General features: G+C 44.6%; 1 protein-coding gene across 5 annotated transcripts in view; it reads left to right on the top strand.

The window, feature by feature from the left end:
- Positions 1-23,655, top strand: part of PDZD2 (PDZ domain containing 2) — a 169,084-nt gene extending 145,429 nt beyond the window's left edge. For 4 of the 5 annotated variants that reach the window (XM_053407578.1, XM_053407576.1, XM_053407575.1 and 1 more), the window contains 6 exons: positions 2,992-6,541; positions 7,927-8,044; positions 13,382-13,483; positions 14,523-14,787; positions 16,510-16,644; positions 18,212-23,655. In XM_053407578.1, the coding sequence (XP_053263553.1) occupies positions 2,992-6,541; positions 7,927-8,044; positions 13,382-13,483; positions 14,523-14,787; positions 16,510-16,644; positions 18,212-18,378 (4,337 nt within the window). In that variant the 3' untranslated portion in view covers positions 18,379-23,655. The remainder of the gene's footprint in view (positions 1-2,991; positions 6,542-7,926; positions 8,045-13,381; positions 13,484-14,522; positions 14,788-16,509; positions 16,645-18,211) is intronic. The other variant, XM_053407577.1, reaches the window with a different exon arrangement.
- Positions 23,656-24,064: the final 409 nt, after the last annotated feature.

The following is a 24,064-nucleotide window of genomic DNA, read 5'->3' as shown; positions in this document are numbered from 1 at the left end:
TTTTATGAAATAAGCAACATGACATTAGCGACTGCCCAATAATAATATTTTTTTAAGCAGATAATAGCTGGGGTGGAGCGGAAAGACCCAAGTCAGGGAGAGGACAGCTCCAACCTTTTCACTCTTATCACAGTGTCAGTCTAGATTGGGGGCCCCACCACAGCTGCTATTTGCATTGAGAGGAAATCACTGGTGGGAACTTTCTTTTGGATGCAAATAGAAGCTGTTCTGGAGTGTGACCGTGACAGAGGCAAAGGGTTAAAAGCTTCCCCCATGCTGCAATCTTGAACAGAGGGTTGCGGACAGCTGCTATTTACTTAAATAAATTAAAAAATCATGCAATTGCTATTTGGAGGAACAATGTTATATATGATTTGGCCCCCAAAGCTTTCACACATGCATGCCAACTGTGATGGGATGGTGAGCTGCTTGTGCGTAAAATCCTAGTCCCTCAGAGTTTGGCTAAGTCCACAAACCTCTGTCTGTGACGGAGCTCCTTAAGCATGGCTCCATCAGTCGCTCGTAGAATCGGACAGTGGGCGTTTACGGAACTTCTTCCAGCATAAAAGCTCCTTAACGGAAACGCGTCTTCTGGACTCTTGGCGTGACAGTTTCCGGCGAGGAGTAGGTGTCCCTATGGGAGGTCCTGAAACCTCCCCACTATTTTCGCTGGAAGTGTCTCTGAGCCCTCCCTCCGACTCACTTTCCCTTGGAACTCCACTTCTCCCCCTGCTGGTTCCCTCCTCAGCTGAATGGTCTCTCTCACCCTCTGTGAGCCCTTTCACCTCCTGCTCCTCAGATGGCAGTTCCCTGACACCAACATAGAAAAATCTCTTCAGTGGTACTCACTTGGGGGCAAATATGAGCTCCACACCAGTTTCTCCAATGTGCAAGTTACACCTTGTTGTCAATAAATTGCCTTACAGTGGGTCTCCCAGTCTCAAGTGTTAAACCTTCCACTATTTTACAGCAACAAAATTTACACTGAGGCTGCAATCCTGAGACTTCCTTTCCTGAAAGTAAGGCCCACTGGACATAGTGGGACTTGCTTCTGAGTGAAGTTGCATTGGATTGCACTGTGAGAGTCAGATGCTGCTCCCCAGAGTGATAAATATACGCTAAGAACATAAGAGCCCTGGAGGATCAGACCTCCAGGACGCCCACAGGGTTGGGGTAGGGGCATGAGGACAATAACCCTTCCGCTATTGCTCCCCAGTGATTTGCCATTCAGAGACTGACCTTGTAGCATGCCCACAATAGCCATTTCACGAAATGAAACTATTTTCTTTATTTGTTTAAATCCATTCATTCATTTGCTTGTGGGTTTGCATACTGCCCTTTAACATCAGCATCCAGGGTGCTTTACAAGTAAACAGATGAAATGTGACAGGACAGAATAAAAATACAATCCAAAACCCAAGAACAGTGCTTTAAACCCACACGTTGCAGCCAACTCAGTTTTACGCAGAGTAGACCCACTGAAATTAACAGATCTGAGTTAATCAGATACAGTGGTACCTCAGGTTAAGTATTTAATTCGTACCGGAGGTCTGTTCTTAACCTGAAACTGTTCTTAACCTGAAGCACCACTTTAGCTAATGGGGCCTCCCGCTGCTGCCGCTCCGCCGGAACACGATTTCTGTTCTCATCCTGAAGCAAAGTTCTTAACCTGAATTACTATTTCTGGATTAGCAGAGTCTGTAACCTGAAGTGTATGTAACCCGGGGTACCACTGTACTTTACTTCAGTGGGACTGACCTGGGTATGGTTAGCATTCAATAATTCAATACAAGCAATATAATTTTTCTTTTTTTAAAAGAAAAAAAGGCTGACAAATATAAAGTTCTTTGTATGGCACCAGAAGGGTAATCTGTAATGCATTTTAGGCTTAGATGATCACAGTAGGTAACTTTTTAAAGATAATAATAAAAGCAACATTCAGATAAAATTAATTTGCAACTAAAGACTATGATAAATCAGAATTGCCTCAAGGGATGTGTGGAAGAGCCATCACAAATTAGAAACCACAGACAGAGTCTCCATAACAACATCATGCTTATCAGTGGCAAAATACATTCATTGGTTAAATGTATTTGCACATTCAGCTACATGTGAAATAAATGAAGAGAGCTTTTATTTACAAATGTAAAACAAATGCTTTTTTTAAAAAAGAAAAAATTCTGCATGAGCTGTTTAGGCAGCACTTCAACTGAAGTGGAACACAAGCTGATTGCTGTTTATAGTGACCATAGGGAATCCCTTGTTATTTAGCCCTGAAATCCTATGCGCAGTCCCATAAGACATTGCACCTGGTTCAGAGGCACTCCAGAGGTGCCTCTGAGTTCTAAGTTTCCTCACATCAGGCCAAGATTTCCTAACATTCCTTCCAAGATGGCAGCTGGCTTAGAGAGGAACAGATGCTGGCTCAATGTAACAAAAGCTTGCTGGCCTGCTTGACAAGGTCAAGCCTGCAATCCTATCCCTTTGGAATATGAAAATACTATTCATAGCACCGTTCAGACTTCAACAGGATGCATGGTTAAAACAGAGAGGGGTTTTGTTGTGCTGGAGGGTTGAACTGCAAGTGTTAAGAGACTTAAGGCAGAAAATAAAAATCGGGAAACAAAGAAATAGAATTAGTGCAAGAAAGGAGCCCAGATTATTAACTGGATAACCCCGTTCAGATCTTAACTTGGCTTTAAGCATCCTCTTCCTCAAATGGCCTGCCTTATAGGAATGTTGTAAGGACTACTAAGAGATAGCAGATATCTTGTGAAATATACTTTTAGCACTTTGTAACATATTATGTAAGTATTTACTTTTAGTTGGATTATATTAGCACTATCTGGGAGCATGGTGATAATTGGTTGAAAGATTCCTATCCGTCACTGGACTTCGGCTAGATTCTTAAAAACCAGACACTTGTGTACGGTTTGCCATATTGCCTACTTTAGAACCTGAAATTGGTTCTTTGCTTCCTTCTTTATGCAGCTACGAACCGATCTGCAAATCTCCTTGTATCTTCGGAGGCAGATGAAGCCGTTCAGAGAAATCCAAGCAATATTCTTATGATCGAAGAAGAGAGGAGCTTTGCAAACCACCAAGAACCTTTGCACGGGGGCAACCCCGATTACGTGGCAGAAGGGACAGCATTGCCATCTGATGCAAAGACCAATGCAACACCAGCAGATTCCTTTGAAAGCAGCTATGCTCAGGACAGCACTGTGGTACCATTGAGAGACATGGATGATTTCCTTGGCAAAACACCTTCCTCGGATGAAAAAGATGCTAAGTGTTCATTCATCAGGGACAGGTGTGCCAGGGAAGATGCAGATGGGAGGGGAGAAGATTCCTGTTCTCATTCTGGAGCAGATATAATTAAGAATGACCTTCCAGGTAGGACTCTGAATGATGCCACTAACACGCAAGAAATCTTGGGGTTTTCTGTCTTGGATTCCATTAACACGAGCAAGATTTTCACTGTGAACCAAACCCGTTTGAGTAACTATTCCAGGAATTTCAGCAGTTTAAACAAAGACACCCTGGCTGGGATGGAGAGCAAAGTGAACACTGTCCCAAAATCTATGTATGCTACCGCCGAAGATTCCAGTTCAGACACAGAATCTGTAGCGGAAACTCCCAGAGCTTCCCCCTCGCAGCCTGCTTGTGACAATCCCTTGGAGACCCATAAGGCAGTTGAGTCAGACGAGGAGCGAGTTGAACTTTGCTGTCTGAGTAGCGAGCAGCAACAGTTTCCTCAGGAACAGCTGGTCCCACCTACCCCCAAAGTATTTCGTCATCCACCAGAATGCAGTCCTTCTAATGGTGTTTTACAGACTGAAATCAAGGCAGAAATTGGTTCGCTGGAAGGATCCAGTGGGACAGCCTTATTAGAAAAGCCACATTCTCCAAGGCACTTTGGTGCAGAACAGGTGGCTCCATCCACAGCCTTTCCTTCACCTTCTCAGGTTTCTCCATCTGGGATTGATAGGTTAGATCACAGCGGTGCAGTTTGCTCTTTCCATGACGATGGCCCCTTAAGGAGAGGAGAGAGAATAAGCATGGAAAGCAGAGAAAGGCTTGCGGGGGCATGTGAGGCTACCAAACGAGATGCCCAAGACATGCACTTGTGCATGACGAAAACCATAAATGGCTGGGACTGCAATCTGCTTGACAAAGACCAATCCAATAAGAAGGAGCCATTGCATACAGAAAACGATTTAGCAGCAGATGATGGCAGTCATACGGCTGGTTGCAATTCTGCCCCAACGAAGAAAGGAACCGGTGATTCGAGCCACTTGAACAAACCAGACAGCCCTCCTATGAACTGTACGTCACAGAGAACAATCAACAGTCCCAAATCTCCCCTTTTGACAAAATCGAAAGATCTGAGTAAGGCCGCTGCTGCTCACGAATTGCCAGGAAAGAGTGAAAAGGCAAATGCCTCAAAATGTCCAAATGTCAAAATCCAAAGTTCTGGCCTGTGCAAAGTGAGCACAGTAGTCCCACATAGTCCCTCCTCTTCCAAAAAACTACATCATGAAACTAGAGGGATTCCCCAGAAGAGTATAGCAGAAACTCTTTCAAATAACCAACGGAACAAGCCAGGGCCAAAGTTAAAGGGTCTTATCATTAAAAGCAAGTCCAAGACTCAGTCGGATGCCCCGAGTGCTGCTCCTGCAAAAACCGGCAGCCCTGATCCGAAGAAAGCATCCCTTCTCTTCCAGTCGTCACCCAGGCTTCTGCCAAAGAAAGGCACATCGCTCCATAACTTGGCCACACATTTGGAACCACCCAGCAGGAGCCTTTCGATGGGCTCCAGGATTCTTCAACAGGATGAGGAAAATAAGCCATGTTCAGCCGTGCCTCCGGAATCGCCTCTTCCTTTGTCAAACGGTGACAGGAGCAGCGTCAAAGCCAGGAAAGATAAACCCATTAGCAGTCTGGAACTTGGCAATTCTGGAACGGCAGAGAATCCTGCGGAGGAAAAAGATGCAGAGGTCACAGATCAGGTGGTTCTAAATAATGACACGAGAGGTACATCGGATCAACACCACACAAGAGAAAACCCTTCCCAAATTAATACAGATTCTGAAACGACTCTCTTGAGTAACAGGACAGAAAACCGTGGACTGTTGAATCGTGATGGGTGTGAAATCAAGCCGTTGGGATTGGATAACCCTGAGCCTTTTAAAAAAGAGTCTTCGAGCCGCCTTTGTTCCCCTACCCAGCAACCACAACCAAGCCAAGAAATTCAGCGGACTTTCATTGAGGTGAGGCTGTCTTCTACCTCCTTCCCACCATCCTCAATGATTCGCGAGTTGCCTCTGGAGAAGGAGGAAGGACACACTAGGTTGGCCAGCAAACCAGAAAGCAATGTTCAGAACATTAGGCAGAGCACCGTTGAGGAAGAAAACATGCACAATGCATTGAAGCCTGTGACGAGGACCTACTCAGTGCCTACCCAGCTATCGAATCATTTGAGGGAGGACAGCCATGTTATGGATTCGCCGACACATTGTGTCCAGGATATCCTGAGCAACGTGTTGGGCGAAAAGTACCCCCATTCAGAGTTGGGCATGCTAAAAATTGTCCACCTCAGTCTGATGAACGGCACGAAAGATGGAATAGAGACGCCTCACAGTGCCCCCAAATCAAACAGTCAAGAATTGCCTTCGACCAATAGCAGCAGCAGCAGAATCGCGGACAAATTGAAAACCTGCAGGAGGAATTATTACTATTATGAGCTCAACTGGCCACACGATCCCGTTTCCTCTTTTTCCGTGAAACAGAGAATTAAATCGTTTGAGAACCTTGCCAATTTCGATAGGCCTCTGGTCAAAGCGATAGACATACACTCCACCTCGTTCGGCTCAAAGCTTCCTATTGGTAGAAGGCTGTCAGGTGGTACGTCCGCAGTTTCGGCTAGCAACATCAATGACCCTGTCCAGGCGCTGAGACGTAGTTTGAGTTCCTATTGTGAAAGCGAAACCCCGGCCCCCGCGCAGATGACAAAATCATCAACCAGTGCGGCATTAATGCAACTGCCGCAGAATCCCTCTGAGAACAGCAGAGATGATGCTCATCACTTAGAAAAGGGCGAAACGTGTGGTGCTTCGGGAGGTCCAAATTGTTTGCCGCCATCTACCCCCACCGTCCGAAGAAGCAGAGCTTCAGGTGGGCACATCAGGCACGCCCCCTTGTCCCGCTCTAAGATCCGGGAACTGCGGGCTTTGAGCATGCCCGACCTCGACAAGCTGTGCAGCGAGGATTTCTCTGTGGAATCTGCACCTTCTCATTTCAAAACGGAACTGGAAGTTGCCCCTGCAGCGAGACCTCTTGGCCTTCCCATTGAAACCGAATCCAGTCTGAATGAATGCCCCGGGCTCTCCAGTCTTGTTTTAGCAAGCAGGCAGCATTCAAAGGACAGCAGTCCCTGGAACAGCAGCTGCGGGACTCCTGGGTCAGCCTCTGATGACGAAGTGCTACAACACGACGCCAACCCGAACAAGACGCACTCGGGGAAGAGCTGGTCAATCAGGTTAGTGCCCTTGTTTCCATTGCACTGGTTTTATGTTGCGAGTGGGTCAGGTTCCAGAGCCTGAAAGCCACACAGCAAAGCATTCGCAGAAGTCACAAGATGTAGGGTGCTTCCGGATTTTTTGGGTGGGGTGGAGTGTGAATTAATGGACATTGGCAACAAGCTTATAGGATTCTTTCTTGAAAGGGTAAATCCGGATTAAAGGGGGGGAAATGGACTGACATTTTGTGTGCATTGTACCCAAAAGTTGTATGCATGGGGAGCACTGATTCAATAATAAACACCTATTTGGAAGCAACCCCATATTCTGGGCTACAAACTCTGCACAAAAGCATAAAAATCTTGCCTCCAGGTTATCTCATTCTGTGCCACGGAAAGCGGGATTCTGCAACAGCGAGCAACTTATGCACAGCAGAAAGCTTTGCGTACTTCTTCTTGTTTTCCTAAATTTATTCTGAAACTATTTTGCATAACCTAGACTGGTTTTGCTAAGCACAGTGAAAGACAAGGGGGGCGGCACGGGGCACTGATGCCCCTCCACATCAGTCCTACAAACCCTATTCAGCTTCTTAAACTTCACAAGGCATTGCCCACACGTTTCCAAACAGGTATTTGAAGCTGTAAGAATTAGAAACTTGGATACTTAAAAAAATATATATGCAAAGATTTGTAAGAAGCTGTCCTCTGCACCATATGCCGCATTCTGCTCCTTTTCAGCTCTCTTGCAGAATCACAGCGTACATCCTGCCCTGACTACATTCTGTTGCTTCTTGTTCTCCGCTGCAGCCCCTTAGCTCACCACGTCTCCTTCCCTGCCACAACTCCATCTTGAGGAATTGCTGTAGCACAGTGGCAGAGCGCACGCTTTGCATGCAGCAAGTCCTGGGTTCGATTCCCGACACCTCCAAGCAGGACCAGGAGAAGATTCCTCTCTGGACAGCTGCTGCCAGTTGGTGTAGAAAATACCGTATTTTTTGCTCTATATGCTCCCAAAATGTAAAGGGAAATGTGTGTGCGTCTTATGGAGCAAATACAGGCTGCGCAGCTATCCCAGAAGCCAGAACAGCAAGAGGGATCGCTGTGCAGCTATCCCTCTTGCTGTTCTAGCTTCTGAGATTCAGAATATTATTTTTTCTTGTTTTCCTCCTCCAAAAACTAGGTGCGTCTTATGGTCTGGTGCATCTTATAGAGCGAAAAATATGGTACTTAGCTAGGAGGAACAATATAGTCTGACTCGGTATTGCTCCTCCGAACCAGATTTTGCAGGACAATGCAAATGTCTTAACTCCTGGCCATTTCCTCCTTTGGGAATAGAAATTTCTCTTTCTGTTACACCATTATGCAGTCTCATCCAGAGTACCCGTTTTTGCACTTGCATATTTTAGCTTGGATCAACTCCTTGTCTCCACTCTGGATCAGCAGAAATTGCAGTCGGTTCTTTCTGCAGTGACGACAAAATGCGACCTTCCTTCTTTACTCCGAGAGGCCAAAGCACAAGCCGAGGTAAGCCTACACAAGATCAAAATGGCCAATATTTTTAACTTATTTGTGGAAAAACTTAGTATTGCTTAAAGGCAGATTGAGATCTTTCATATATATTTTTAAATCTTGCATAGGAAGAAAAAGAGGTAATTTGTTGGTGTTTCGGCACCAGATAGATTCTTGAGGATTAAAAAATATTTTAAAAGGCTCCCAAGATCCCAGTAGCCAATTTGGAGCAACGTTTCCACAAGAGAGGGCCTGCTGCTATTGCACAGGTGATCAGCCAAGCTCCTTGTGGCTAGTCAGTTACTCTGGGCTCATGGTCAGTTTTGCCTGCCTCCTGTTCCCAGTAGCTGCTGCTTTGTCACCCTGACCACCATATTCCTTATGCTAATATTAGGGAAACAGTGGGAATTTGATTCAATTTGCATTTAAGGAGAAACTTGCCTAATTTGCACTTTCTAATGAACTGAAACAGAGTAATCTTTCGAAAAAGTGCTGAATTTTGCAATGCAGTGCAAACTAAAGCCAAGTAAGGGGTATGAAAACACACATACTAGTGCAAGATGTGCATACGAATGCATGTAGTGGTGAAAATTACATGCCACATGTTATTCTCGTGTATTTAACATGTTAAAACATTCACATGTCATTCTTGTGAATTTAATACGTTCTAATAGTTTTTAATTCTGAATTTTCAATCATTTAATAACAGTAACGATGTACAAAAGGAAATGCAGGAATATGCAGCTGTCCCTTATGGGGATTGAACCTGCAACCTTGATGTTATCAACACCACGATCTAACCAACTGAGCTATCTCTGTTTCATTCCCCCTCCCATCCAGTTGGCAGGGATTTTGTGTGTGTGTGTGTGTGAGAGAGAGAGAACTTTTTGTGTCCCATTAAGTTGTTTTTTGGGGTTCCCTCTCCCCTTAAGTTCCCCTCGCTTAGGATCCCCCCACCCAGTCCTTCAAACTTTGGTGTTGCCCTGAGTGTGCCGATGCCTCCTTCCTATGCACTGGGTGATAATCAGTTTTTTGCAATATTCATACGAGCCACGAAAGACTCAGATTGGAAACTGAAGAACTGATATTTTCCTCATTCTTATCGACCATCTTGTACCATTAACGACTCTGCGACTAGCTCAGAATTTCGCCGATTTAATATGTCTGCTATAAATTCCTTTGGTTTATTTGAAGGGCATCTTCTTTCTTCCCACTCTTAACATTTGAAATATTTAACAATCCCATATTTAAAAGGGCTGCTCCAGAAATCCATGTAGGGGATCCATCAGTGCTCGCATTATACGCACTGCTACACTTGGGCAAAGCTTTGAATCCTCCAGTAGCTCTTGTTGGGCTGCAAGTTTTTGATCCTAAACCACCAAACATCTGGCTCACAAGGGCTTTTTTTTTTTATGAATTCACCCAGAGAGCGGAATCTCAGCGCCTAGCTACATTTTGCATAGGAGTGTATGTAATAGAGCCTTGTTGTGGGACTCTTAACATCAGAAGAACAGTTAGGGGATTTTGAGTGAAGAAACAGGGAGGTTGCTAGTGATGCGAATTTGGCTGAAAGCCAGTCCCTTGCTAACAGGGCTGGCTGAAGACATTTTGAGGCATCAAATGAGGCTACAACCACCACTACCACCACTGAAAGTTGAGTTGCATGCTACCCAAGGCCAGCCACGTTATTTTGGCATCAGAGACAGAAAATCCCACAAGCACCTCTTCCTCTCCCTGGCAGTAAGCATGCAGTAATAAGCGTAATACGTCTGGGTCCAATATGCAGAGTTAATAGTTAACATGGAGGTTTTATTCAGGAGAAGTTACAACAGACACTAGTTGTGGTCCCAGTCGCAGCTCCACCCTCCCCCGTAAGGTGTGTTAAAACAGAACCAAGCAGACAACCATCTGGGGTCAAAATGGCCACAACTTTATTAATTACAGATGTAGGTGGAATTTTGGCTCAGGCATTGGGTGTATATCTGTTCCAGCTTTCTGCTGGAGGGCTGAAACTTATTCAGGGTCGTGCGAAGGATTATGGCCTCCCCAAGACGTCGATCTACTGAGGTGGCCAGCCTAAGGTTGCTGTTGGAAGCTCTGTGGCCCAACTGCCCTACACTTGACTTCCGGACAGAGACTTCCATGGGGTACCCTGAGTACACCGCTGGTTCTGGACACGGTGATGCACCCCTTCACCCCAAAGACTAGGCTTCCACCCAATGCTTTAACTGCCAAAGGTTGTGATGATTTGCTATGAGGAAAGGCAAAACCTCTAGACCAGCCAATGAAATTCCTTCCCAGTCATTGACAACCATAGAAAGGTTGCAAAACGCAAGGGATCAAATCTTGGCTAAACAGAGAGAATGTAACGGACAAGCAAAGTTAAAACATGTTAGGATACATAACAGAGGTGACATCTTAAGAGGATTGAGGGGACCCATGTGCGATGTTACGCAATGCCATGGGGAGCCAGGGGGTAGAGGAGCAAAACTGCCTCGGCCCCTAGGAGTTGGTGTACCTGATATGATTGACCTGGAATCTAATAGATGATAAGGGAGGAAGGAGGGTTTGTTCTTCTGCCAACTGCACTGAATGGGTCTAGTACATCTGGCTTTTATGAGAGCAGCCCAGGCCCAGTCAGCCAGCAAGGCACTGCCCGCCAGGTGGGCCTCTGATTGGCCAGTTTAAATTTTTTTTTGGCAGGCAGATTTGTCCCACTGACTGGCCAGCCCAGGGAAATCCCCAAACAAGTCAAATGGCCAGCCAGGCATATGTAATATTGTTGCCTGGGATGGTGGCTGAACGTGAGGGGTCGCAGCTGCTGCCCACCCACCCATGAAAGGGGTAAGTGGCCATTTTCTGCTGGATCTCTCAGAGCTAACCAGGCTTCACCCCTTCATACCATTCTACAGGGATCATCTCCAAACTCTCACCCCCAATGTCTTTTGTAAGGGAGTGTCTCCAAATTACTGCACTTCTACAATAATAAATAACTAGCAGGTTTGCCACCATTGCAAGTCACCCCAAATCACCTGTCTGAGGGTGGCCACCTCACTTACCCCACTTGGTAAGATATTAACTTACCACATCAGGAAAACTAGCAATTGGACTACTAGCAATTTTCCAGGCCTGGTAATTTGCAGAGGTAGAATTTCACAAGACCTTTGCATAAAGCTACATAGACGTCTGCTTGCTGGTGCCTTTAATACCTCAATAATGGTTGCGCAAACTCTGTTTTTTCAACTGAGTACACAAGCTTTTGAAAACAACCACAATTGTGGTCTGCCCAGCCCAGCCCCAACTTCCATCTGCCTCCAAGTCTGTATCCCTTGGGTAGGCTTCGGGCCCCTGATCTGGGCTGTAGGTCCAGGTAAGAGGAATCCTGGGAGAAGGAGACCTCCCAGAACTCCTTTCTTCTATTCTGGTACCTGGTTAGAGCTTGTTAGTCCCACGAGTTGAGCTGAGCCAGGTGGGTTTGGCGAGTTTTGCAGAAATACGAAGACTGAGTTTTGTTCCCAGCCAAAAGTAATCAAATGCACTTTTAAGTGTTTTCACATGGAATCTGTAGAGAGATTATTTATTCATGCCGGTTTGTAAAATCCAAGAACTCAAATATTTATGAAACTGAAATGCTTCTTGGAACACGGTCTGCGTCTGCATACTTTCTCACATCTGCTCTTAAGTCCAAAGTGGCACAAAGGCTGGAAAACATTATGCAATCCGTAGCACTGGCGCTTAGTCCCCAGTAGGATGGCCGTCAACTTCTAAATTCATCTAAAGCTCTGTTGGCGCAGTTAGGCAGATACCGCTTGCTGGGGGCCTACTGTCCTGCCACGTCCTGTAAACTCAAACTGGGACCTCTCTGGAACTGGTGACTGGCTCCATTCTTGCTGTTGTTGTTGTTGTTTAGCCGTTTAGTCGTGTCTGACTCTTCATGACCCCATGGACCAGAGCACGCCAGGCACTCCTGTTTTCCAATGCCTCCCACAGTTTGGTCAGACTCATGTTTGTAGCTTCGAGAACACTGTCCAACCATCTTGTCCTCTGTCGTCCCCTTCTCCTTGTGCCCTCCATCTTTCCCAACATCCAGGGAGTCTTCTCTTCTCATGAGGTGGCCAAAGTATTGGAGCCTCACCTTCAGGATCTGTCCTTCCAGTGAGCACTCAGGGCTGATTCCCTTCAGAATGGATAGGTTTGATCTTCTTGCAGTCCATGGGACTCTCAAGAGTCTCCTCCAGCACCATAATTCAAAAGCATCAATTCTTCGGTGATCAGCTTTCTTTATGGTCCAGCTCTCACTTCCATACATCACTACTGGGAAAACCATAGCTTTAACTATATGAACCTTTGTTGGCAAGGTGATGTCTCTGCTTTTTAAGACGCTGTCTAGGTTTGCCATCACCTTTCTACCAAGGAGCAGGCGTCTTTTAATTTTGTGACTGCTGCTGTACCAACAGGCTAAAGCCAGTCGCAGGAGGAAGTACATAACCTTCCAGTCAAAGAGGTTGGAAATCTCTGAGCAGAATTTCCCTTTTCAGGAGGCCAGGTGATCAGAAGGAACCAGCCATCTCCTGCTTCCTCCTATGTGGCCAACCCTACCATTAGGCAGATTGAGATATCCGCCTTGGGCGGCAGATGCAAAGAGGTGATGGAGCACCTCTTTTCTTCTCATTCCCAGTCTCCTCGAGTGCTCGTGATGCTCTTTTCAGCTACCACTCAAAAGAGGCTTCCAAGGTTGGCACTTTTGTGGTCCTGTTTGGATTGTCACCAGTGAGGGATAAGTCCAGGAAATGGCTCTGTGGCCCGACTGTTCCTTTCTCCTGGGCTATGGCAAAGCCACCATTGGATACAACCCAATAGCCATGGAACAAATAAAACGAAACACAACTATGAAATTGCAATGGTTTTTAAAAGTTAATACAACAAATAAAATTGGCAGTAGTAAAATATCTTCATAATATTAAGGCTGGAAGCTATTGGAAGGGCCCGTTGCACATTTTACTTTATTGTTAAGAGGTGGCTGGGCCATGGCATTAAATTTGGTTCTAGGGTTAACCCCTGAGAAGGCGTAGCTCAAACCGAATCCTGGTTTAGTTGACTTTTTGTGATTTCCTTGCATAAATAAACTCAGAATGTCTTTCCCAGTCTTTCCAGAACTCCTTTAGTATTTTGAAATTATAGCTATTTCCATTTTTTTTAAAAAAAAACCCTTTACAGTCTAATTCAAAAAAGAAAAAAAATATCACCCAGGAAGAACTTCTATAAACATGGGTCTGTTCTCATCACGTTTGCGAATATTTCTCCCGAGTTTTTAACTTTAGGATGTTTTTCTTCTTTTGTCTTTTTTGTCAGAGCAAAGAAGACGTTCTCTTTGTAGTCTTGAATAAAGAGGAAGGGTCTGGCCTGGGATTTAGCGTTGCTGGAGGAGTAGACCTGGAACAGAAATCAATCATCGTAAGTGGTGACTGCATCTTTTCTCATAAGTGGGTTGCGAAGCCAGCTGGAAATCAGATCAAGTGCTCATTTATCAGCCATAAAGCCCTGTTGCAAACGGCTGCTTGCATCATTTCTGAGTACCATCTGCTAATGCGATCAGAGAGGGAAATGGGCCCGGGTGCCAAATAAACCCTGATGCACACAAGGTTGCCAAAGAAGAACGCCAGGGGTAGCCTTAAACCACACATCTGAATGATCAGGGCCCCTGGTATCGGCTCCCACTGATATATTTTTTTATGATTCCAGCAGAATCGTAAAATTGTAAGAGTTGGGGAAGGGACCCCAGGGGTCATCTAGTCCAACCCCCCTGCAATTCAGGAATCTCAACACAGAATCATAGAGCTGGAAGGAACCAAGTGATTCCCTGTTTTGGGGCACACCGATGCACCATGAGAAAACGCCTTCTAGCGTGCCGCGAGAAATAAATCCATTAAATAGCCCCACAGCGATGGGGGGGGGGTTATCCCTGTTATGGATTGCTTGTGATCTTCCCAGAGACATCTTGCCTGCCGCCGTTGGAGACACAATGCTAGGCTAGATTTACCTTTAGTCAGAGTCAGCACTGCTGGCAAGTTTTTAAAAACATCATTGCTAGTTTCAGAGATGTCTGCATATACTTGTACTAGGAATTCTATGCAGTAAGCTGGACTGCCAGCCTTGACTAAGTAGATTATTAGCTACATATTTAGCTATTAATTTGGGATATTTTAAACAATGGGGACTGAGAATTAATTGTATATTTGTTTAGCAAGTTTGAGCTCAATGTAGGAGGTGAAAAAGAACATGGCAAGGTTGGCTTTTCTTACTAAAGAGTATTAGATTCAGTTTATTAAATTCACACTTCCTCCCAATAGCTCCAAAAGGCACCTCTGCTGAAGCCCTGTCCGTATTTATTTGGGTTCAAGTCATTCTATCAAATCAATCAGTTGCTGTGTTAAACAACTTACAGTTCTTTTACTTGGCTGATGACCTTCACCGCAATGTTATATTCTTGAAGGTCCACCGGGTTTTCTCAAAGGGGGTGGCATCCCAGGAAGGAATCATCCACCGAGGGGACCACATTCTTTCCATCAACGGCATCTGTCTTGCGGGTTCTGTGCACGGGGATGTGCTCAATGCTCTTCACCAAGCCAGGCTCCACAAATACGCCATTGTCGTCATCAAGAAGGAGAGAGGCGGAGAAAAGCTGTCTCCTGCCGGGTCTGAAACCTCAACGCCTGGCAGGAAATCCTTAGTAACTGCAACAGCGGGAAGAGCAACAGGTACGCTGTTGGTTCAATGCAGGGTTCACCAATGCCAACTGCTGGCCTCTTCGCTTACCTCAGGCATAGGCAAACTCGGCCCTCCAGATGTTTTGAGACTACAATTCCCATCATCCCTGACCACTGGTCCTGTTAGCTAGGGATGATGGGAGTTGTAGTCCCAAAACATCTGGAGGGCCGAGTTTACCTATGCCTGGCTTACCTCTTCGGGATCACCCATACTTCCTTTTATAATAATAATTATAATAATGTTATTATTTGTAACCTATCCATCTGACTGGGTCGCCCCCAACCACTCTGGGCAGCTTCCGGCATATACAAAAACATAATGAAGCATTATTATTATTTTTTAAAAGCCTTCTCTATACAGGGCTGCCCTCAGATGTCTTCTAAATGTTCTGTGGTTACTTATCTCCATGGCTTGGGGGGTCAGATAGCTCCATACCCCCCCCAACATTTCTTTGATGAAAATAGGGACAACCTAAGGAAAAGCGGGGACGCAGGTGGCGCTGTGGGTTAAACCACAGAGCCTAGGACTTGCCGATCAGAAGGTCGGCGGTTCGAATCCCTGCGACGGGGTGAGCTCCCGTTGCTCGGTCCCTGCTCCTGCCAACCTAGCAGTTCGAAAGCACGTCAAAGTGCAAGTAGATAAATAGGTACTGCTCCGGCGGGAAGGTAAACAGCGTTTCCGTGAGCTGCTCTGGTTTGCCAGAAGCAGCTTAGTCATGCTGGCCACATGACCTGGAAGCTGTACGCCAGCTCCCTCGGCCAATAAAGTAAGTTGAGTGCCGCAACCCCAGAGTCGGCCACAGCTGGACCTAATGATCAGGGGTCCCTTTACCTTTTAAGGAAAGGCGGGACATTCTGGGATCAAATCAGAAACCAGGATGACTTCTGTAAATCTGGGACTGTTTCTAGAAAATGGGGACACTTGGAGGGTCTGTCATTGGCTGTCTGCCTGACAAGCAAGCAGCTTGTAGTAATAAAAACTACTCCAGGTTTTGGGGGGAGGAAGATCCGTGGTGGGCGATGAGGGGTGTCTACACAAGGGCCCTTCAAAACCTGGAGCCAGTTGCACAGTAACTGGATGAATTCACACCAAAGAAGAACCAGTGGGTTTGGGGGTGGGCATTTATGAACTTGGATTGAGCAAGTGAAAAACTTGAGTTTTAATTTGGACTCTTTGGAACCCAAACCACATTTTAAGATGTTCTCACAGTCGGGTCGATAGGTGCTTAGGAGTTCCAGGCCTCGTCAAACCCATGTGGAGCTGAACTGGTCGGTTTCCTCTTTGACCAACTGGAAATCAGATCAGGCCTCTCAGATGCCGGCTTGCAAATAATGTAGTGAATATGAGCATTTTGGAGCCTCGCTCCCAGAGACAAAAGTATTTGGATTTACACACATTCTTGCAATCCAAGATCAAACCATTCCAGCAAAATAGCTGGAGCTCCATGCCAGTTGCCAGAAAGAATCCCAACGTTGCGTCCAATGGTTTCGCAACTTCAAGGAATGGAAATAACACAGGGTATGAGAGACTGTGAATGATCTTTTATGCCTCCCAAGGGGCTGGGAAACAAGGAGAGACTTGCGCTGCTTTGTTAAAGACTACCTCATGCATTCCCTTTTGGCCTGACCTCCTTGTCCTGGTGGCAACCCAAAACTTGGACGTTAGAACAAAGCAGAGTTAATGTTCTTTACATGTTTCCCTCCACCCCAAAGGTACAAATGGAGAGCTGGGCGAAGCCATTTGTGTCGAACTTCTGAAGACTTCTGCTGGCTTGGGATTCAGCCTGGATGGGGGGAAAGCTTCAATCTCAGGAGACAGACCTTTGCTCATCAAGAGGATTTTTAAAGGTACTTGGAAAACCGCTTTCCAGAGTTTCTGTTTTCTTTTCTGTAGACATAGTCTTGCCTCTCTTTTCAGAGGAGTCGAACAATACCTTCAACAATCAGTTGCGTACGGTTGCTCTGAGGCTCCGCTTTTGTTTCCAGACAGCCAGCTAAACTGACTCGTGCAGCAATCCCATACAAACTTACTTGGGAGTAAATCCCACTGAAGTCAAATGTAGAGTAGGCATGCATATGATTTCTCCGTCAATCAGATAATAATAATAATAATAATAATAATAATAATAATAATAATAATTTTATTTATACCCCGCCCTTCCCGGTTCAGAAAACTGGGCTCAGGGCGGCTAACAACAAATTTAAAACACTTAATTGTGATACAACAAAAAACAGCATAAAATACAGTATAAAAGCGTGAATAACAATAAATTCAAAGTTCAATTTAGGGGAAAATCCATCCAAAAAACATTAGATGATCACCAGAGCTAGCTGGCTAAATTAGTCCTATTTGGGCCAGTGAGAAGGCCAGGGGAGAATTAGCTGTGGGATCCCAGAGTGGGTAATCTTCATAAAAGGGGAGGGGGGGGAAGGAAGGAGAATAAAAGATCAGGCTAAATTCAAATTGAAAATCAGGTGGAATAGCTCTGTCTTACAGGCCCTGTGGAAGGAGGTTAAATCCTGCAGGGCCCTGGTCTCATGGGACAGAGCATTCCACCAGGCCGGAGCCATCACTGAGAAGGCCCTGGCCCTGGTGGAGGATAATCTGACTAGCTTAGGGCCCGAGATCTCTAAACTATGATTATTCATGGACCTTAAGGTCCTCTGCAGGGCATACCAGGGGAGGCGGTCCCATAAATACGAGGGCCCTAAGCCACAAAACAGTGGAACAGGCTCCCTCGGGATGTTGTGGACTCTCTTTCCTTGGAGGTTTGTGAGCAGAGGTAGGATGGCCATCTGTCATGGATGCTTTAGTTGAGATTCCTGCATTGTAGGGCATTGGATTACTTTGCCCTCAGGGTCCCTTCCAACTCTACAATTCTATGATTCTGTGAAATTAAGCGATGTAACATAATCCATGGAAATCAGTAGCTGAGTCAGAGAAAGGTGGTGTAAACAAATGAGGTGTGGAATTACCTGTACTAGTATACCTTTACCTTTTTACCCTTTCAGTTACTCACCCCATCCTGGCTGGGCTTCTTTGCTGTCCTCAGGACATTTTTCGTTCATCTCCAGCTTGAAAGTTGTCTCCCTTTTCCCTGCCTGGCCTTAGGCAAGTCCTCAAAATGCAGTTACTGCTTTGCAAACTTGAGGATAAAAGAGGCTAGCCTTGAAAGTTCCCTGTGGATGCGGACTGCAGCACACTTTGCAACTTTAGAAGTGTTTTAGGAATGATGGCCAGAAACTGAAGTCCAATATAGTCTCAGGAACAACAGTGAACTTCTGTTATTGGGCGAATTGCAATGGAATTTTACTGCAGAGCTGAGTTTTGGAAATCAAAACTGAATTGTGTTTGAATGTGAGGTTCTTCTGCGCTTCGGCTCTTTGGTCCTGACTTTCATTTTTCCCCCAACAGGTGGCGCTGCAGAACAAGCAGGAAAACTGGAAGCCGGCGATGAAATCCTGGCCATTGGTGGGAAATCCTTACTTGGACTCATGCATTACGATGCTTGGAACATCATTAAATCTGTCCCGGAGGGACCTGTCCAATTGCTTATCAGAAAGCATCAGCCTCCAGTATGATGGGCATTGAAACTTGTTAACCTAAACTTACCTTTGTGGCACACCCTTCCAGGTTGTGTGCGATGGAACCATTACAAACGCATTGCAAGAGCTGAGCCTTGTTGATTCAGTGGCGTTGTTCTGTGTCAGACTGCTAAAACCAGCCAAGGAACATCAAGATACGTGAGCCAAGAACGTATCCCAGCGAATGCACCAGTGTTTTATAAATGGCATCATTTCCTCCACCACCACTAACCCCAGTATTATTATTATTGGCTGCATGGACTTCTGTTGATCTGAATCTCCTTCCTGTCTTCCTCAAGACCAGCTCATCAGTCACCTGTTTGGAGCTGCACCGGAGCAAAGCTGTTGAAATCAGTCTTGGAATCTGTTTTCAACGCAAGCTCCGATCTGCCTGGGATTACATGAAGCGAAAAAGTCTGCCACGGAGCACGTGCAGAGTGCAGCTGCCGCATTGCCTGGACAACCCCCGACCAAGCTCACACGTCTGGGTGGACTATGGGTGGAAGTCAGGTTGCTTGACTGCAAAACAAACCTATCATTTTATCAATTAATTGCTGCACTTTTGGATTCACTTCATAGATGGTGCAATAAACGGTACTTTGCATAGGTTGGGAAAGCTTGGCAGAATACAATTTGCAATATGATTTGTATCTGGTTTCTTCCTGCTACGGTTAAAGGATTCGAATGTCCCCTTTGGGTCCACCCAACTATTACTTGGAAAAATGGTTCTCAACGCTCTAGGGAGACAGCCTGTGGCTCTCTGAGGAAATACCAGGATACAGTCTCAAGGCACATGAAGCTACTGTCATGCTGCAGCTAAGCAGGTCTGGGGTCTGGGGACTGCTTGGGTGCGTGACCACCTGGCAACAGCATCATATTGGCTTCCATGTCTAAAGAAAGACATGGCTTTTGTGTGTAAGGAAATAAGTGATACACGTAGTTTAGCTTCCAGATTCAGTTGCTGGCATTTGCCAGTTCCAAGGATTTTGGGTGCCACAGTCTCTGGACAACTGTGCCTGGGACCCTGGGGAGTTGCTGCCAGTCCGAGCAAGCAGTTCTGGGGCTATATGGACCAACAATCTGATTTTGGTATGAGGAAGTTGCATATGTTCATATGGGAGCGGCAAGCCATGAAGGCATCTCAAGCTTAAGTGACAATCTCTGCCTCACTTTCCTTGCTAAGCTGCTGGAGTTTCACTCAGTGCTCAACGAACAACACACAACACGACTTTTATAACTGGTAAACTATTTATTGGGAAAGCGTACAGTACATTAGCAAGTTTGGGTAATGTTTTAAAAAGTCAAGATGGTGAATTGTGTGTTTGTCCTGGGTATTTTTACACTTAGCAAGCTAGGGGGTGGTATTCAACTAAGTTTTCCTCAAGAGTAGGCCCGATGAAATGACTGGGCTTAATTTAGCTATGTTTATGTTAGTGGGCGTACTCTGACTAAAACTTAGTCAAATAGCACCCTAACAGATGAAACCTGCCCTGTTTTTTGTGCCAACAGGGATTTTGTAGCTATACCACGTTGTTTTGATTTCAGCTGACTTGTGGGTCAAGCATTTGTCTATTAAAAATGGGAGAATGTTTGAGACAATCTCCCTGTTCTTTTAAGTGGTGTTCCTTTGAGTGTTCCTCCTCAAAATGGCTTGAAGCAAGCATATAATTTTTTTTAAAAAAGATGCATTTATAGAGTTTTCAAAAACAACAACATAAAGACAAACAATGAAAAAAGCAAAGAACAACTGGGTTAAAACCAGAACTGCAAGTGTGGTGTGGGTTTTTTTTCCACCATAGAAGTGAGAATTATGGGGGGGGGGCGGTGGTTCTGAATACTTATATGAATGCATTCAACTCTTAGGATTAAGCCACTATAACTCAATTCACACTGGAGAAAGCCACAGAAAGCAATATGTCTAGGGAGAAAATGTTCCAAACAATTGGTGGTTTTCTAGAAGAACACACCATAAATTGTATTCTTTCAGTATTCAGAGTTTATGATCCTAGTTTTCAAACCTATTGGCCTCTAATTAGATAGCTAGAAAATAGATGGCCTGGTTTTCGGAAGAATTGGAACTCTTGCCATGGTAAATTTCCTCCTTATCAAGGATGGGAAAACTCAGCCCTATATGTGGCCCTCAGAGCCTCTCTCTGTCTGGCCCTTGGGAATCTCCTCAGGCCACAACCCATCCCCAGCTATACTCCCCTACTGGCCCTAACTGGAATGTTTTTGCCTGGCTGAAAAGAATTGCATTAACAAGTACTTTCTGGGGTGAAGTCACCGGAAGGATAGGCCCCCCAGAGTTTGGATAATTGGAAGGAAACAAAAGACGAGAAAGCATTTGCATTGTGGGTGTAAATTCACCTGTAAATTCTGAGTGACCGTATTTTCTGCTGCTTCCGTTCTGAAGCGTTGGTTTTAAGTGGTTTTCTATACATCTATAAGCACAATCGCTGCATTTGTTGATACAGATACTGTGAAGGCACTTAAATCTCATTTCCCCAGTCGAGCCAGTGAGATCCACACGTGGAGGCAGACTTCTACATATATAGGAAATGTGGCTGTATCTGTCACTGCATCACAGTGCTCACCGGGGTTCATTGAACTGGATATAGGCACCCTATTCATGTCCACCAGTTATTGGGGTTCCCCCTCCACCACCCATGAATTTTTATGACAGATGTGTAGTTTGAAATTCTCTAAAAATCAAAAACTCCTCAGAGCATCACATGCACTGATGCTGAATATTTAATCCATAGTCAAAGCACATGTCATTCTGACAGATAATTTTGATCAAAGTTGGGAGATTGAGATAGTCTTTAATGTATGGGTAGGCAAACTAAGGCCTGGGGGCTGGATCCGGCCCAATCGCCTTCTAAACCCAGCTTGTGGACAGTCTGGGAATCAGCCTGTTTTTACATGAGTAGAATCTGTCCTTTTATTTAAAATGCATCTCTGGGTTATTTGTCGGGCATAAGAATTCATTCTTTTTTTCCCTTCCAAAATATAGTCTGGCCCCCCACAAGGTCTGAGGGACAGTGGACCAGCCCCCTGCTGAAAATGTTTGCTGACCCCTGCTTTAATGTATAGATAGCAGGTGCGGTTGAAAAATACACAGGTGTCAACATAATTTCCTTGAGAAATTAGTTTGGGGAAGCCTTTGCCCTGAAAAGCGGCATATAAATAATACTGGAGATCAAATTTATTAAATAATGGTTTGCTCTTTAAATTGCTCTGTTAGCGTCAGGGATTGCCTTAAATTGCTGTGTCAATGTCAGGGGATATAGAGTCAAAATTCCAAAAGGAGACAATGCTTCATTCTTTCTTTTAAAAATACAAACATCTTCAGTATTTGTGGTGGGAGAGAGAGTCTGTCTCAGGCCATTCCAGCCTTACTCTGTGTGATTTTATTTTATGTGTTTATCTGAACACATACGTTTGCCAGAATGGCATCAGGCAGGTGATGCATTCGAATCTTGCATGTTTTCTCTGTTACAACTCTTGAGGCGGAAAATAGACTTTGAGTAGAGCTTAATTTCATTCCCCTTGAAGCAAAATGAAACCAAACCAGCCTTAGGGAGAGCTCTGTGCAAGTTGTAAATCTTACACACAGCTTGGTGAACATTGTTAGCATCCCTATATATATAGAAAGCATACCAGGGATCTGGTCCCTTATTATGGTCTGGCATACATATGTGATGACTAGCAAAGAGGCAGCAAGTTGCATTAGCAAGGATGTTGTAGAAATATTGCAGATCTTCTTATTGCCTCTCTTCAGTCTCCTATGCCCTTCTGTCATCTTCTTGTCACTCCCAGGCCCCATTGAGTAACCCCAATCTCTTGACACCACCTTCTGCTCCAATCAGGTGCCTGCCTTCCATTTCCTTGACAATGTCTGCTTGTTAAGCAGAGGAGATGCCAAAGAGATGGAACCTAGGAGATCGGGAGATACAGATTTTACACTATTGATATTTTCCAAACGGCTAAACCATTGCAATGGGCTTCTTCTCAGAATTGTCACTTTCCCCCAACTCAGTCCTTAAGGTTTATTCAAACACCTCCTCCATAATCGATATGCATTTAAATTAGGAAGGTGTTACATATGAGGTTTCACCAACAGGAATTTGATGTTCATCCAGAAATTGAGGCATAATATCTTGTAATTTTGGAAACGTTTCTTTGGGAGTATGAGCGATTTCAAGAGCATTACTCAGAAAATAGTCAAACTGTTTACATACCATCTTGCATTTCCTGTCTGTTATATAAAAGCCTACACTAAACAAGAGGATTACGTAATAAAATGCTGACTGCGATTTAAAAGTTATGATTAATTAAATTTCTATGCTGATCCATTAACTTGTTCTAGATATAAATGACTTGTTACTGTTGAGCTTTTAACTCGATGTCATAATAATACTTTTTGATGGATCGTAAAAATCTCTGGATTCCCCCCCCCCCAATTCAAGCAAGCTGAAATGAGTATTTCATTATTTCTCAGAAGCTGTGTGGAATACACATTCTTCATGTCATAAGAAACCTGCCTTCTGATGAACCAGTTTCGCAAGGAAAGAATTAATCAGATGCTACAAATCTTCATCGTTTACAAAGATAACAAAATTGATTTGTGCAGTACATGAAAATAAAGGTGAAAGATGTAAGAAACCAAAATCACAGGCCTGGTCACACAAAGCAACAAATGAGATAGCAAACCTGTTTCTGGATTCTACCGCTTTAGACTGCAGCTGGGAAGGTCGTATGACTGATCGCTCTTCCATACAAAAATATTCCCTGCAGATAGAAATGTAGATGTCAAGCAAGATGTTTGCTAGTCTAGTCATCTCCCTGATACCTTATTTCTCTACTTACAGAGGTTTTTGAGGCATTTGGCAGTGTGATTCCCCACCCACCCATGATCTGAAATAGTCCCATCTAGACACAGGTTTATCACCTCATCTGTTTTCTGGGGGGAAAGAGACCACAATTTTTATCTACATTTGTGTGGGGTGTTTGTGTGTTTTTTTTAAGTGTAACACACGATTGTATGATATTGTATATTGGCACCATTATTTATATAAATATATCATTCATGTTGCGAACATTTTTAAAATGCCTTGTTGTAATAAGAGAAGTGCAATAATAGGAAATAGAGTACATTTTCCAAAACTTGCTTTGCCCCCTTTATGTAAATCGGCATCTCAGCAAATCCTTCTCTTCCCCCTCACCCCATTTTTTTAGTGGTTTTTTGAAAATAAACATGACGCTTACTATTTCTGTAGGTATTTGTTCTTCATATGTGTTGATTTAAAATGTGCTGTAAGTTTGTAATGTGTTGCTTGCCTTATAGGCTGGAGAGATTGCGAGGTCACACCAAAGTACCTCACAGTAGTCTGTGTGCCCAATCTTATTCTGATAAGTGGCAAGGAAATTTATGGTCTGAATTATCCTGCAGACATATGCTCATTCATGTATCATTTCTACCACTTATGGCAGAGGATATGCTCCTTTCATGCTTTTACGTCAGCCATTCCCAGCCCTGTTCAGATATCTTCAGCTACAGGCCCCACCAACTCTAGTCAGCGTGGCCAATGGTCAGGAATGATGGGAGTTGTAGTCCAAAACATCAGGAGAGCCAGATTGAGAAATACTTCTTGGCATCGCCATATTTCCTTCACCAGCCAAG

The sequence above is a fragment of the Podarcis raffonei genome, chromosome 11 (genome assembly GCF_027172205.1).
Source record: "Podarcis raffonei isolate rPodRaf1 chromosome 11, rPodRaf1.pri, whole genome shotgun sequence".
NCBI classification, from domain to species: Eukaryota; Metazoa; Chordata; class Lepidosauria; order Squamata; family Lacertidae; genus Podarcis; species Podarcis raffonei.
This window is presented reverse-complemented; position numbering and strand designations above follow the sequence as displayed.